At 39.7% G+C, this 14,241-nt stretch overlaps 1 protein-coding gene across 4 annotated transcripts in view; it reads right to left on the reverse strand.

Annotated features, from left to right (window-relative positions):
• The window catches only part of SH3BP2 (SH3 domain binding protein 2), a 29,129-nt gene continuing 14,888 nt past the window's right edge, over window positions 1-14,241 (reverse strand). For all 4 annotated transcript variants that reach the window (XM_032444080.1, XM_015862608.2, XM_015862609.2 and 1 more), the window contains 12 exons: window positions 10,802-10,941; window positions 10,174-10,276; window positions 8,603-8,720; window positions 7,973-8,043; window positions 7,503-7,591; window positions 5,905-5,970; window positions 5,006-5,597; window positions 4,134-4,242; window positions 3,737-3,792; window positions 2,986-3,067; window positions 2,685-2,744; window positions 1-2,202 (listed from right to left, as the gene is read on the reverse strand). In XM_032444080.1, coding sequence (XP_032299971.1) covers window positions 2,065-2,202; window positions 2,685-2,744; window positions 2,986-3,067; window positions 3,737-3,792; window positions 4,134-4,242; window positions 5,006-5,597; window positions 5,905-5,970; window positions 7,503-7,591; window positions 7,973-8,043; window positions 8,603-8,720; window positions 10,174-10,276; window positions 10,802-10,937 — 1,620 coding nt within the window. In that variant the 5' untranslated portion in view covers window positions 10,938-10,941 and the 3' untranslated portion in view covers window positions 1-2,064. The remainder of the gene's footprint in view (window positions 2,203-2,684; window positions 2,745-2,985; window positions 3,068-3,736; window positions 3,793-4,133; window positions 4,243-5,005; window positions 5,598-5,904; window positions 5,971-7,502; window positions 7,592-7,972; window positions 8,044-8,602; window positions 8,721-10,173; window positions 10,277-10,801; window positions 10,942-14,241) is intronic.

The raw sequence follows: 14,241 nt of genomic DNA on the forward strand, positions 1-14,241 counted from the left end.
TGAGTTGGCATTGGAAGTTTATCCACTTCAGAAATATGTACATTTGTATTAAAAAAAAAAAGAAAATTAACATTAACATTTACATATTTGCAAGCCCTATACAGGTAAAGACAGTGTTATGGTTTATATGTACTGGATTACATAAGTATTTTTACAGCTCACAAGTGTATAATTGCAAACAAAAATAACAGAATTAATACCTGAATTTGGCCCCATAGTATATTGTAAGTATGAATGTCATGACAGTATGAGTCAGTTATTCCTACAGAGAGAAAAATACACTTGTAAACAGTACATATAAATACTGTAAGGAAACGAGAGCTTGCCTAAAATACAGGTGCACATGTCTAAAATCCAACACTTTTACAAGTGCTCTGTTGGCTGAGCTTTCTTTGTGGAGCGAATCACATCACATCAGTGAACCATGGGGATACTTATTTAAAATAAATGAATTACAAGTGTGATGTATCTGATATTCAACAGAATCTGAAATTTAAGCACTGCACATTCTTTAATTTATGCTCACAAAAAACTTTTATTACAGTGGGATCAGAAAGCAAATGATTGTTATTGTGCTTATCGGTCTCAGGCAAAATGTAGGAATTAAGGCAAGAACTTCTGGCCCTATGTGAGGTCCTATAATTACAGCTTATTAAGAAAAATCCCTTAGGGATTAAATCCTATTTTATGATTTTCATAAAACGAAATTCTTATTCTGTAACATTTTAATGTTTTTAAAGCTGTGACCACTTAATAAGACTAAACCTGACATGCATAACCTTTGTAAAGGTAGCAGAAAAGTGGAATTTAAGGATTCAAACTGATAGAAACCAGATAGCTTCTCCTGTTTCAAGAGTTACAGCAAATTATTCTTTCTTTATTAAGCCTCACGAGCATGATTAAATATAATAATTTGACAGTACTTCTGAATTAACCAAAGTCAGCAGAATATCCTTCTCTTTACAAAAATTCAGGAGTAGGGCAAATTCAGAACCACCAGGCCCTTGTGTTTAGAACACCTGTCCCCATGATATAAGGGAACAAACATTACAAGCACCCTGCAAACACCTACAATTGATAGTGCTGACAGTACATTAAAAACTAATTTTATCTTGCTTGCATTGCATTTGCTTTGATCCAAGAGAGATTTTAATAATGAAAAAATTAGTAGAGTTCTACAAAAAGTAGACTAGAACAGGATGCTCTGCAATGGAACAGAAGAGAGTGCAACTGGCTGACAGCCCGATCCTCACAAAGTGACCACATCATTGTATAGAATAATTGTAACATCACAATAATTACAGCTTTTTCTTGTGTTTTAAAAGCCTTCTGGTTCGGAAATAAGGAATAGGACTCCCATTAAAACCAAATCAGCATTACCCTAGACCTCCCTGAAGTGTTCTTAAGTAATTCATATGACGCCATAACCCTACCCGTTGGATAGTACCCCAGTGCTGATTACTGTGGACACTGTAATCACAAATTATGTTTATGTATCAAATGACTTAGAAAACATGAATTTCCCAATCGTCTTTACCTGTAGTAAACCAAGTTATCTGCACAAAAGACTTCATTATTTACACATCAGCTGTACAAGTTATACAAGTTCAGCACCAGCCCTGACTTAAGGTGTAAAAACCTCCAAGTCAGAATATTAGTATTCCCTGTCACAATTCTGATGTATTCTCAGAAGTTTCCCTCTTCTCTGTTGGTTGTATTCACAACACTTTTTTGATCATGTGGACGTGGTTCTCCTCCACATTCCAAGGAGATGAGCAATAGCAGCAGTTTCATAAGAAGGTGCAGGTGTTGCAGATGGCCTTCACAGTACGGTCTGTTCAGATCTTTCAGAGAGAAAGGCACAAAATCCACTGATCTGCATCGTAAAACTTTACCAAGAGTTCATTAAGTGGAGGCATAGTTCACATGAGAACAAATGGTTGAAATAAACTCAGGTTCTGTGTGCAAACAACAGGAAATCCAACAGTGGCAGAAGTCCACATTTAATTCCAAGACAGCAGAGAACCCATTTTTCCTCAGTGTCAGTGAATTATGCCGGCCCTGTCACCTTGGTTTAGAGTACCCATAAGGACACTGAAGAATCAGGCTGCCGTGACTAGGTAGGACATGAGTGCTGTAGTATTCAACCAAACTCCCCATGTTCAGAAACATGATGTCTGCATCCAGGTAGAATTTACAGTCCTGTGGTAGAACAGAAACATACACAGTCACTGGCAGCAATATTTCCTACTCAGTGTTTAATGAGAAAATAAAAAAAACACCCAACGAACGCTGACAACAAGAAGTAAAACACTATCAGAACTAGGATCTTTCCATCAAGCTGCTGCTTTGCAAGCTTCTCACTTAGACAAATAAGTCCAAATTAAACTCAAGAGCTTCATAGTCCTTCCCCTAGAATGGAACTGGGGCTGATATTTAGATTTGGACATTTGCAGCCACTTTGTCTTTTGTACAGTACAGCAATCAAGAAGCCCAGATCTGATCACTTAAATTCTCATTCTGGAACAAATACCTGTAAAGCAGCTTACATTTACTTTTAGGGCTGGGGTAAGTTTGACTTGTTAACTGTGATACATACGCATATACCTGCACATTATATGTATACACAATATCATACAGATGTAAACATATACAAAAGCTTCATATACAGGAGAGCCACTCACCTTTTCAAATATTCTGTAGTTTCTCACTTTTTCTGCAGATTGATCCCATACAACTAATACCTTAACAACGAAAAGTGCAACAAAAATCAGTTTACACTAATAAACTCGAAGTCAGTGTATAATTAAGGAATTATTTACAACCAGCTGACTGGCCTATTAAAAAAATCACTGAAGATATAATAGCAATTGTTTCAGTACTTAACAATAAGCAAGAAGATCTAAGTACTTTTAACATGTAAAAATACAGCATCACTAAATCCTGAAGGTTTTTGTAGGGGTAGATTCTGCAATTGCAAGTTACCTTTCCAGCCTTAGTAGATGAGTTCCTAATGCAGTATAATCCATTCTGTGGCTGTCCCTTTGGGCTAGTAGCTTTAAATATCCTAAAATAAAAACAGTGCAATATTGACATATGTTACTTATCTGATCCAGGAAACATTAACATGTAGCTTCTTGTAATCACAGAATTATAGGAGCAGGAAGGGACCACTGGAGATCATCTAGTCCAGTCACCCCCACCTTACTAAAGTAGGTTGCACAGGAAAGCATCTTCTTCAACTGGGGAGCCCAGAACTGGACACAGCACTCCAGATGTGGACTCAGCAGGGCAGAGTAGGAGCAGACCATCACCTCCCTCAACCCGCTGGCCACGCTCCTCTTAATGCACCCCAGGATAACACTACCCTTTTTAGCCACAAGGGCACACTGCTGCCAATTCTTCGTTACAAATCTGTTTCAGTTGTAATAATTTATATTACATCATATTAGACAGAATTTTACTGTTCTAGCATATCAATCAGTGATGTGTCACAGAAGATCTGTCCCCTTAGCATCCTGGCAGAACAATAATTTCCAGAGGGGGTAGGATCATTTTATAAGTACTATGTTTTCTCAACTGATACACAAGCACTGAACTATCTCTGCTGGAAAGCAGAGTGATTCAAATATATCACCATGTTTTTAAACACAAATTATATATCTCAAAATGATTTTAAACTACTGTTCAACACAGATACTTATAGGATTTTAAGTAACTTGAAAGCCACATCTACCTTTCAACTTCTAAGGATTCAGAGGTATTAAGAAATATTGAAGTAGGCAACTCAACCTGTAGAAAAATACAAAGAAATTAAGTGACCATGAAGGACAATGAAAACACAAAATACTAACATGGTATCCAAACAAGCTACAGCTGCTGATATCTGAATTTGTTAATAATGTTTTAATCTGAACTTGACATTTCTTCCTCCTGTATACCAATGACTACAATCCAGAATTAATAAAGGCATTCCTTAAATCTACAAATCACAAAGAGCTGCATTTTCAGAAGGTTCTTTTCCCCCCCACCCCCTTCTCCCCTCTCACCCCCAATCATGTCCCAGAGCTCTCCTATAGAGAAAGCAGGAAAAATGGTCTTTTAAAAAATATATATCATCTGTTTGCTCTTACTTTTTCATAGTCATCATCAGAATCATCATTCACTTGATTTGGCTTGGAGGGCAGCGCTGGTTTTTCAAATGAGAAGCTTCTAAAACTCTGCCCATCTGGTGGTGATCTCCTGGCAGAAACAGAACAAAAACTGAAGGATATCTCCAATGAAAACAGAACAAATATACCAAGCACTGAAACGGTAATAAAACTGGAACATCAAGAATCACAGAACAATGTAGCTTGAAAGGGACAGCTGTAGATGATTTAGCCCAAGCTCCTGCACACAGCAGGTCCAAACAGCCCAGGCAGCTGTGTCTGGTTGAGTATCACCAAGGACGGAGATTCCACAGCCTCTCTGAGTTGATCATCCACAAGGTGAAATTACAACTTATAACTAACTGTAATTTCCAAGGTCACGAATTCTGTCTGTTGCCTCTTGCCCTATCACTGCAGATCTTTTGTTCTGTAATCTCCCTGCCTTGCCAATGAGTAGCTGTAGACAGCAGTAACACCTTCAACTAGCCTTCCCAATAGAGTGCAGTGACATCTTCCATTAGCCTTCCTAAAGGCTGAACTAACCCAAATCTCTCAGCCTCTCCTCACGTATCATGTGCCCGAACATCTTGGTGGATGGACTCACTTCCATGAATCAATCAATCTCTCTTCCTTGTACGGCATTTAAAGAGTTTTTCATTCCTTCTCTAAAGCTGCACAATCCAGCAGACAAAAACATTTCCAGCTGCCTAAACAGCACAGCTAGTTGCACCTCCCTTCATAAAGCTGATCTTAACCATTTCCTGTCTCCATAGAGGTCTAAAATCATTTTTTGAGGTTCACTGACTTTCTGACATAAAGGTTTATTTGATACTGGGACGTATTTTCACACTTACTGTAACTGGGGACACGGAGGCTTCTCTGGTCTAGGTTTAGGTACAGGATGCTGGTGGCCTGGCACGGGTGGCTTTGGAAGCACTGGTGGCACAAACAGTCCCGGTTTCCCATGTTCTCTTGGCACTTTGGTTTCTACTGTTTTTTCAGTTATCTGGGACAACTTGGGTTTATTGCTCGGCAGTGGAGGAGGAGTCCGTGGTGAAAGGTTTAAGGATTTTAGCTTCTCGCATCCTTCTGGAGTAGTGAGAACGTGAGATAGAGGGAGAGGTTCCGGAGGCAGTGAGGAAGGTTCTTTGACACAAAAAGGCTTCTTGAAAAGAGGTAATGGGGGTACAGGAGGTGGCTGTTCACTTGGTCTTCGGCTGGAAGACTGAATCTTTAGGTTAGGTTCAGCTCGGCATTGTAACTGGGGCTCTCTCACACCGAAGAAATCATCTGACTTGATCTCAGGTAAGCTCCTTTTTGGAGGTGGTGGTGGTGGTGCTGACCCAGCAGTTTTTCCACTAAAGGAATGTGACCTTGACTCTGAGTAGGCAGCTTTTCGGACATGAGGGACCGGTGGTGGTGGGTAGGCTGGGGGCAGGACCATATCTGCACAAAGAAAATACCCAATGTTGGAAATAAAGGGAAAAAGACTACTGAAAAAGCATTACCCCCTCCTCCAGACTGGTGACCACATGCAGGTCCTTCAGGGCAGCAGACCCTCCAGAAACTGTTACTGCTGTTACTAGGCTCTTTTCACCCTAAATGCCTCTCAAGATTTGATACCTATGCCTTTCATTGGTTAATTTGTCACCTGAAGTGCTTAAGGTATGACTAAGAAACAGCGATCTGACATCCTACACAAACTGATCTTAATTGCCAGCATTTTCTGGAGGGAATAGAGGCAATCACATACCATCTTTCACTATGTCAGAAGTATCTGGTTGCAAGTAGGACTCATCATCTTCCTCCTGGTCATAATCTGCAAGTAAAAATCCACGTGTCAGTCTCAGACAACCACCTCTCTGCTATTCACAGCGTGCATTTTCTTACATTTTGACATCAACCAAGAAAGCCATTGCTTACAACAGTGAATGAAGAACACAGCATGCTTGTTTGTCTCCATCTTTGAAATTCAAATGCACCTTCTGGTGTGACACTTTGTAGTGGCAACGCCATCCTCAGAACAATTCAGATGGGTTACAGAGGCACAACTACAATCTGATATATTTGCTGAACAAGCTGGAAAAATAAAACTCAACAACCCAAAAGCAACCCTGCCAAAGAAACATAGTTTTACAACCCTGCAGTTTAGGTGCCTAAGAAAGCCCCATCACCTTCAAAACGTTACGAATTATGTTGCCTTGCTCTGGGAACAAAATACGCCACAACAAATGACTTCAGTGTTGTCTCCAAGTCAAAATAATCAAGACATGAAAAGCACACTGCCTCTGGGCAGTAATTTTTCATCACTGACTATGATACGAGCCTTAAGGACAATATGTACTACTTCCTTAGAGAAAGAGATTCAGTGGGGGCTGGGGAAAATGCTAAGGTTAAGCTGATAAAAATCAGTTAACTGTTATAATAATTATCCTTATTTAGGCTCCCAGGCCTCTCCAAATATAATTCATATTGTATACAACCCTTCTCTCCCATAAACACCGATGTTCTAAACTGCAATCCTATACAAAATGCTGATGAGTGTTTTCCTCTGCTTTGCAACAATTCAAACGGATTTCCTACAAACTCCCTTATTTTATCTTTTGTCCTAGTCAGGAAAAACAGTCAGGAATTTCCCGTCAGGAAATCAGAGCTCTGGCTCCAATCAACCCTACCCTGAGAAACCTGAAAGGGCAGAAAATGCCTACTAAAGGAACTCTGCTGGATCATGAAGCAAGTCTTCTCATGTTGGACTGTACTGTGTTTCTTGACTAAGAAGTCAGCTGCTGAAATGCACTGTGAATCTCAATCTGACAAGCTTTCTGTAAAATCCCCGTTTCTATCTAAAAACTAAACACAGCCGGAATTGTTACAGCAAGTTACCAAACTGAATTAAAATAAGAAGAATGCTAAGAATGAGACTCCTCGAGCCTTACTTTAAAAAGTTACTCAGTTTGAAAGTCATTGAAGAATGTTATCCAACACATCCCACTAAGGCCATTCATTTGTCTAAAGCAAGATCTTCCAGAACTGGGAGGAGTTCTTGTTTGTACTAAGCAATTTAAGGTTGCATTATTAGGGGCGATATTAAGATCGCATTGTCAGACACCTCCTGGCCAGGCCTGAATTTCTTTAGTTACCACTTATTTTTTAGTAATAGTTTTACAACACAGACTGTTTCTGACTTCAAACTACAACAACTCTATGTACCTCATAAAAATAACCATTTTTAGTTCTTAGTTGCAACGTAGATCAGACAGTCTGCTCGAACTACTGGAATAGTTCCTGCAGAATCCAGAAGGAAAACAAGATTAAAAATAAAAGCATTTATCTATGTCTAAAAATTCTCACCTTCATTATCTGCTGAATGATGAGAATACTTGATATCAATGGGACGTTCTACTGAGCCATAGAAACTGTCTGCATCAGAACCAGAGTCACTGCAAAAGAAAAGCGAGTCCTGTTTGCATCACTGTGTTAGAGGGCTTGGACCAATAAAGACATCTGTTAGCAAGACTGCAGCACTGGAAAGTAATGCTGGAAAAGCAGAAGCAATCTGTTCCTCCATCAATAGCTAAATCAGTTGCTGCTGTTAATATTTTTCTCTGTTTTACACAAAACTGACAACTTAATTTCTCTTTGTAAAATGATTTGTTTGTCCTTCAATCTATCTTTTAGGTGGGCCCTTCATTCTTGGAGCCTATTGCAGCTGTTATTACTTAGCAGGAAATAACTTGTAGATGCAAAGAGCCAAGAACAACATTATTGAGAGCTAAAGAGAAGAGGGGGAAAAGGCAAATGAAGAGATTAATGTTTCATACCTGAATTCTGTTACTGTTTCTTTCTTATCATGATAGTGATCGATTTCCCTCCGCAGGGATAGCATCCAATTCTAAATAAATAGATCCACAACATTCAACACATTAATCTTTACATCATCACACAGAGATGCACAGTATCTTTCTCCTGTAAGACCAGAGCGACTGTGTAAGTGAAATAACATTTATCCACACCTTTATATAAATCTTGAAAGGATTTGCTAGTCAAAATGTTTTGACTATTGAAAATCCTACAGGAATGTATTAAAATATTCAACTTTTGATTAGTGAATTTCCAGCTGTTACTCCTAAATCCAGATACCTGCTCATAGACTGTGTGCGGGTAGGAGATTTCACTGAACAAGTTTTCATACTTAATCAGAAGTTCACCATACAAATAATAATTCCCTGGCTAAAAATCAGGAACACAAAGAACTGTAACATCTACGATGCCACTTTTAACCATTCCCTACACTACTAATTGTAAAACTTCAGGCATAATTTCAGAGGAGTCCAAAGAACCAGATGTACAGACTTTGGTTACAGCTGCATGACCAGCTCACGTAGATTTTGGGGAAGCCCAAGATCCAGTTTCTTCATTTGTAATATGATGTCCCTTGAAGTAGAAAATACCTTTCTTTCATCTTCAGAAGAAGCAGAAAAAAACCACGTCCTGTGCTTCTTGCTAATGTGAACTAACTTGAAAGGAAACACGTTGCTTGATGTCGTCTCCTCAGCTGCCCGCATAACCCTGGGAAACAGAAGAACCAATATACAGAAATCCCTTCATCTGTGAAGTTAATTCTGCTGTACAGGTCACAGCTCAGAAAGCAGTTTTACCAGCCTGCTCTACCTGGATGGAAATAATCCCCAAGATCAGCAACAACACCTCACCAAAACACTAACACGGGCAATTGTAACTCTTCTTCATTGAAGCAAAGCAATGCTTTGCTAATTTTAAATTGTAAGTTATAGTGGTTTGGTTCTTTTAATCTGTCCTGAAACAAAGCAGCAAAAGGAACCGTAAGTTACTTCATCTGCTAATTTAAGACCAATAGAGATGTTACTATGGAAAATAACCATTGTATGTCTGGGAGGGATGACAATGATTCCCACATCCTGAGCCACCAGAACATTCAGCACTGTCTCATGTGCCATCCACTCTTGAAATATAAAGGCTACTGAATGAAATCCGAAAGACGGAAGTCCAGGGAAGCCTTAGAGTAACTTGCTTTCATGTACTCTTATGGAACTGCCCAGGCTAACAAGTGAAAATTTCTTTCACTTGAAGCTTTTATTCAGCAATGCTTCTGTCTGTGCATAACATTAACTATGAGCTGGTCCCAGTTCTACAACCAGGGTGGTTGCAGATACGCAGTTAAGTAAAAAGCAATAAGAGTTCCCACGAATTACAAAATCCATAGCATTTTTCATAATATCATGATTACAGAAGCTGGTATCATGGCCATGTTATAGCAGCATTCCTAGCAGATACCCTGCTGTGGCGGCCAGTTAAAAGACCTTCCCACCACAATGAGAGAGATTTCCTTATCCTAAAGGTCTGAGAGCATTATGCAGTGCAGGAACAACAAGCACATTTACGAACACAATAAACTGCAGCGGTTAGGACCAACAACAGCTCATTTCTCTACATTCTACATCTTCCTTGTCTTTTCTTAGCATCATATTCAACACCAATTTCCTGAGGTTAATACTGAGTGCAGTCTGTAGGCTCAGTACATGCGCACTCAGAGAGATTCTGATGGACTTGAAAGCCATTTATTTTTGTCTTCAACTTAAAAAGCAAACGTTAAAATTTATAATGCCTAGTGTAAAGAGTCAGATATTTTGCACATGTATGTTCTCATTTTATTACTCCTGTAATTGATTCAATTTTGACACCAACGAGTGTTACTGAATCAGGAACTTTACTTTGCCCAAAGCAATACATCTCTGTGTGTGCAAAGTCCACATTAAATAAGGAACAAACACAAACCCAATGCAGAGCAATTACAAACAACGAAGGGTATACGCTTGCACAGCACTGGAAACACACACACAATTTGAAAGGAATTTGTCTCTCAGAATGTGAGACCAGTGCTTGACCAAAACAACAAACATTGCTGAATTAACTACTCAAAACGAAAGGTAGCTCCTACCACCATTAAGTACAAGGGCTTAAAGCATTAAGTTCTGGCACTCACCTGTTGTAACCATTCAAAGAAAACGCACCCTGTGGAGATGCAGATGTGCTGGTCTTGAAGTAGTAAATGCATCCCTCATGGATAATAACAAATCTCAATGGCCCTGATAAAGAAAAAAAGCAAGTATGATACAAATCCAAAGGCAGCACGTTCCTCAATTCTAGAATAATAGCTGTACACAAGTTAGGATGCCAAGTGGATTTCATTAATCCTTATAGAAGGGCACAAAGAAGAGGAGTGGCAGCTGGCTGCTGACCAGTCACATGAAGCTCTTCAAAAGAAACCCCAGACTGTAAGCCTGACCTCCACCTTTCTCTGGAGGTACAAGCTAACATAAGAGTGCAGCCTGAAACAAGGTAAGAGGAATACAAACATGGGCTACAAATAGCTATTTAGATCAACATATTACAATTTGGGGTGAACATATCTCCTCCTTTCTTCTTAAAGGTGACAGAATACACATGCATAAAGCTGGTAATAAAGTGCTTCTTTCTTTCAAACTAAGTGCCAACTCTCCTTTCGCCTTTATCAAAGACAGTAATCTTTGCCCTTAGTTGTATAAACACAGCTTAGTTGTAAACAGGCATTGGAAATAACTAGAATACAAATTAAACTCCACTGAACTTACACTTCAAGATCTGCAGCTGAGTGCCTCCCTTTTTATGAAGATAGCCCGATTTGGTCACTCCTCCAGGCATCGTCAAAAGGTTTTGTGCTCCAATTGCCTTCATTGGGACTGGCCAGACTTGTTCCTCTGAGGCCATCTTCCTGCAATTTAGAATAATTAATTAAGAGCAGCTTCAAAGTTAGATTTTACTTCAGGAAATGAGGACTGAGAAACAAAGCTTGTTTCCTTAACCAAGTTTTCCAAACAACTAACATGGTTCAGCAGCCAAGTATGCAGGACAGACGCGTGCTCATAGGTTCCAGGAAGTTTGTGAGGTATAAAAAACACAGCGCAGAAAGTCCCGATTTATTTTTATACAGTTCTCAAATGTGACTGACAGCGGTCAAAGAAATTGAAGAGTGCTTAATAAATGTTATTTGGCTATTTATATCTTAAACCTGTCTCAGATGATAACACCAAGACTAGAAAGAAAATCAGTTTCTTCTCTAAAGCTTCATACCACACATGGGCACTGAGTGTAGTTTTCTGTACAGCAAGGGAACCAACGGTCAGATCAACCGCATGCAGTGATTAATAACATGCTTCCCACATTTGTATGTTTTATTCTAACTACTAGCATCAGGGTGTAATCTTATACTGAACATCATACATGACAATGCAAATCAAATCCATCTCAGATTGCTGCAGGATGTCTTCACTCATACATCCGTTATTAATGCCATGTTCCACCAAATACCTACGCAGTTCCCACTGTTACTGCCACCACCTTACACAGGTCCAAGAAATGGACCTATAATATTTAAGAACTTGAGAATTACTAAAATAGTAAAAAGTATTAAATCTAAAACCAAAACAGAAAATGAAATCTTCAAATAATTTCTCCACATCTTTCAGAAGAGTCAGAGGGTAACAGGGCATCAACCAGCAGGCTACTAACGCCAAGCTACACTGCAGTACTAAGAGTCATTATTTCCTTGAAACGAGGAACACAAAGGCAAGTCTTGGGCAAATTTCTTTACTTAAGAGCTAGTACATCGACATTCAAACATTTGAAACTAATTTACGATTAAATGATTTCAGTCTGTTTCTAATTATATTCAGAAAAAGAGATGAAGCAAAAGTTGCAACTTCTTATTCAGCCAGATATACCCTGGTCTCAGATTCCTTCATCTGACTCTAGCGTTAGTCTCAGTGCCAGCCAACGGTTTGAAGATCATCACGGGTTTGTTTTTAAATAGCAAAGAGCAAAAGAAAGGACTTCAGCACTTCCCCACTGGAATTAAGCAATAATCTCAGTGTTAGACTGACTTAGATTGAAAACATTTCAGAAGAGGCAGAGTTAAGTACCTCAGGGAGGTGATCCAAAACAACCACAAGCTGAGATTCTAGGAAGGCAACGGCAAACACTGGGGACAAGGGTATCCCTCCCTGGGTAAATACAGAAAGCACAAGTATTTGCCTAGGTCATGGCAGCCCTCTACATGGATAGCTGCTGGAAAGCCACAATAGCTGGAAGACAACAAAAACATTGCATGGGAACAGAGAAACAAGCGGGTAAAGAATCCAGTTCTACAGCGCAGACAGTACAGGACTTAACCAAAAGGAAGGACAACAAAGTATCAGGTTCTGCTTCCTCTTCTCAAGGATCATTCCTTATCTTTGCAGATTTACAATAAAACAGTTCTGAAACCAAACCTTCAAACTTCCCCATCCACCTGAGCGAATCAAGGAGGTGTGGCTGAACTCCCTGCAGGCAAGTACATATTCCACCTAAAACACAGAGCTTTCCCTTCAGTTTAACTATGGGTATTTTCTGGATTCCACTGTAACTTTTCCCACTTCCTATTCTCATATGTAGGCTGGGGCTGCAGTTCCTGACACACAGGGTATGTGTGTATAATCTGGTATTCCAGATTGAAACATTTGAAATAGCTCTCTTAAAGCAACACTTTGAATCTATTCCCAAGCAGATTGGTTTTTATTTTGTTTTATTTTGAGCATACAAAGCAATCCTAGAAGGACACTAACTGCTGCTCTGCATCCTGCTGCTGGGAGAAAGCTGTCAAAACAAAATATCCCCAGGATCTTTATTTTAGGGGTGGGATGAAAGAAGAACTGATGCTCTTGAAGGTTTTCCTGGTGTTAGCATCCATAATATAGTTGTCTTTAGCTCCCTAAAATAGATCTTTCCACTTTTGATATTCCTCCTAAATGTTTTGTTTCTTTTTTGGTTTTTTTTTCCAGTCTATTATGTGAGGAACAGATCAATGCTCCATTACCAGGTATGGTCAACAGCAAGCACCAAAGTCACTGTAGAGCCTATTAGCTCCGTGATCATTAAGAATGAAAAGATATTTCCCAGATGCCTTTTTTTATACTGTTATATTCTTGCCCTACAAGCCAAAGACCCCCTTACATATTTTCATCTCAAGGTACATAACCAAAGCCTCTTCCACTGAGCAGACAAGGAAGATAACAGGAGAGACCCACTAAGAGCCATCAGAGCCAGGCTACCCTCCCTCTCTGATGGCAGCCCTCTGTTACAAGATACCAGGTAACAATACCTGTGCTAATTCTTTTGTGCAATCTTCTAGTAAAAACCACATACTTTATTCCTCCCGTTCTTGTCATCAAGGGACTAGGTACATGTTTATAAATTTTCTCCATCAAGTTCCACACCCAGCACAAGTGCCTCGTAAATCAGCCTTCTCTTCCCTGAAACACTATTGAAATGAACCATCTGAGCCAGCAGAGGATGACAGCAGCAAAAGGCCTTGCACCACTTCCTTTCTCAGATGACCCCCACGGCAACTCTACGCCTCTGTGGGAGACAAGACTTTAAAGCATAGTGGGAGACACTGAAACAGCAGCTAATAGGACTTGCTTCATCACTCAACAGAGCTGAGACAGAGCAGTGCAGCTAACACTATTGAGCACGATACAATCAATACTGTAATTAATTCATACATGCAAACCGGTCTTCCAGACTTTGGCAGACCAAGCCAGTCCACAATGTACCCTGGAAGTATCAGTAAAGTCAGTCCAAGCCTATCCCATGAATACACCTTTCTCAAATACTATCAGAATGAACTCCTTCAGCCACATAACACATCTGGAACAGATTATGAAGGAGTGCTTATCCCTTTTGGCCTTACGAGCTATTGGCATTCAGCCCGATTAAATTGATACAGGCTGATTCAACTAAGGACTGCATCCTAGAAGAGCCAGGAGTCCTTGTTCCTTGCTGAACCTCAGCAGAACATACAGCAGACGTGATCATCCCCACGCCTTGTAGTGTATAAGCCTAAAGACACATTAACCTCATTGCTGAAGCTACAGCTGCCAAAAGTTGTCTTAAAAGTTCTCACTTGTTATAATAATATTTATGGACAGTACTGGAGGCCCTTTGGTCATGCTGAAAACTAAACAAGTATCCTGAA

This window comes from Coturnix japonica, chromosome 4, assembly GCF_001577835.2.
Source record: "Coturnix japonica isolate 7356 chromosome 4, Coturnix japonica 2.1, whole genome shotgun sequence".
In the NCBI taxonomy this organism is placed as follows: Eukaryota; Metazoa; Chordata; class Aves; order Galliformes; family Phasianidae; genus Coturnix; species Coturnix japonica.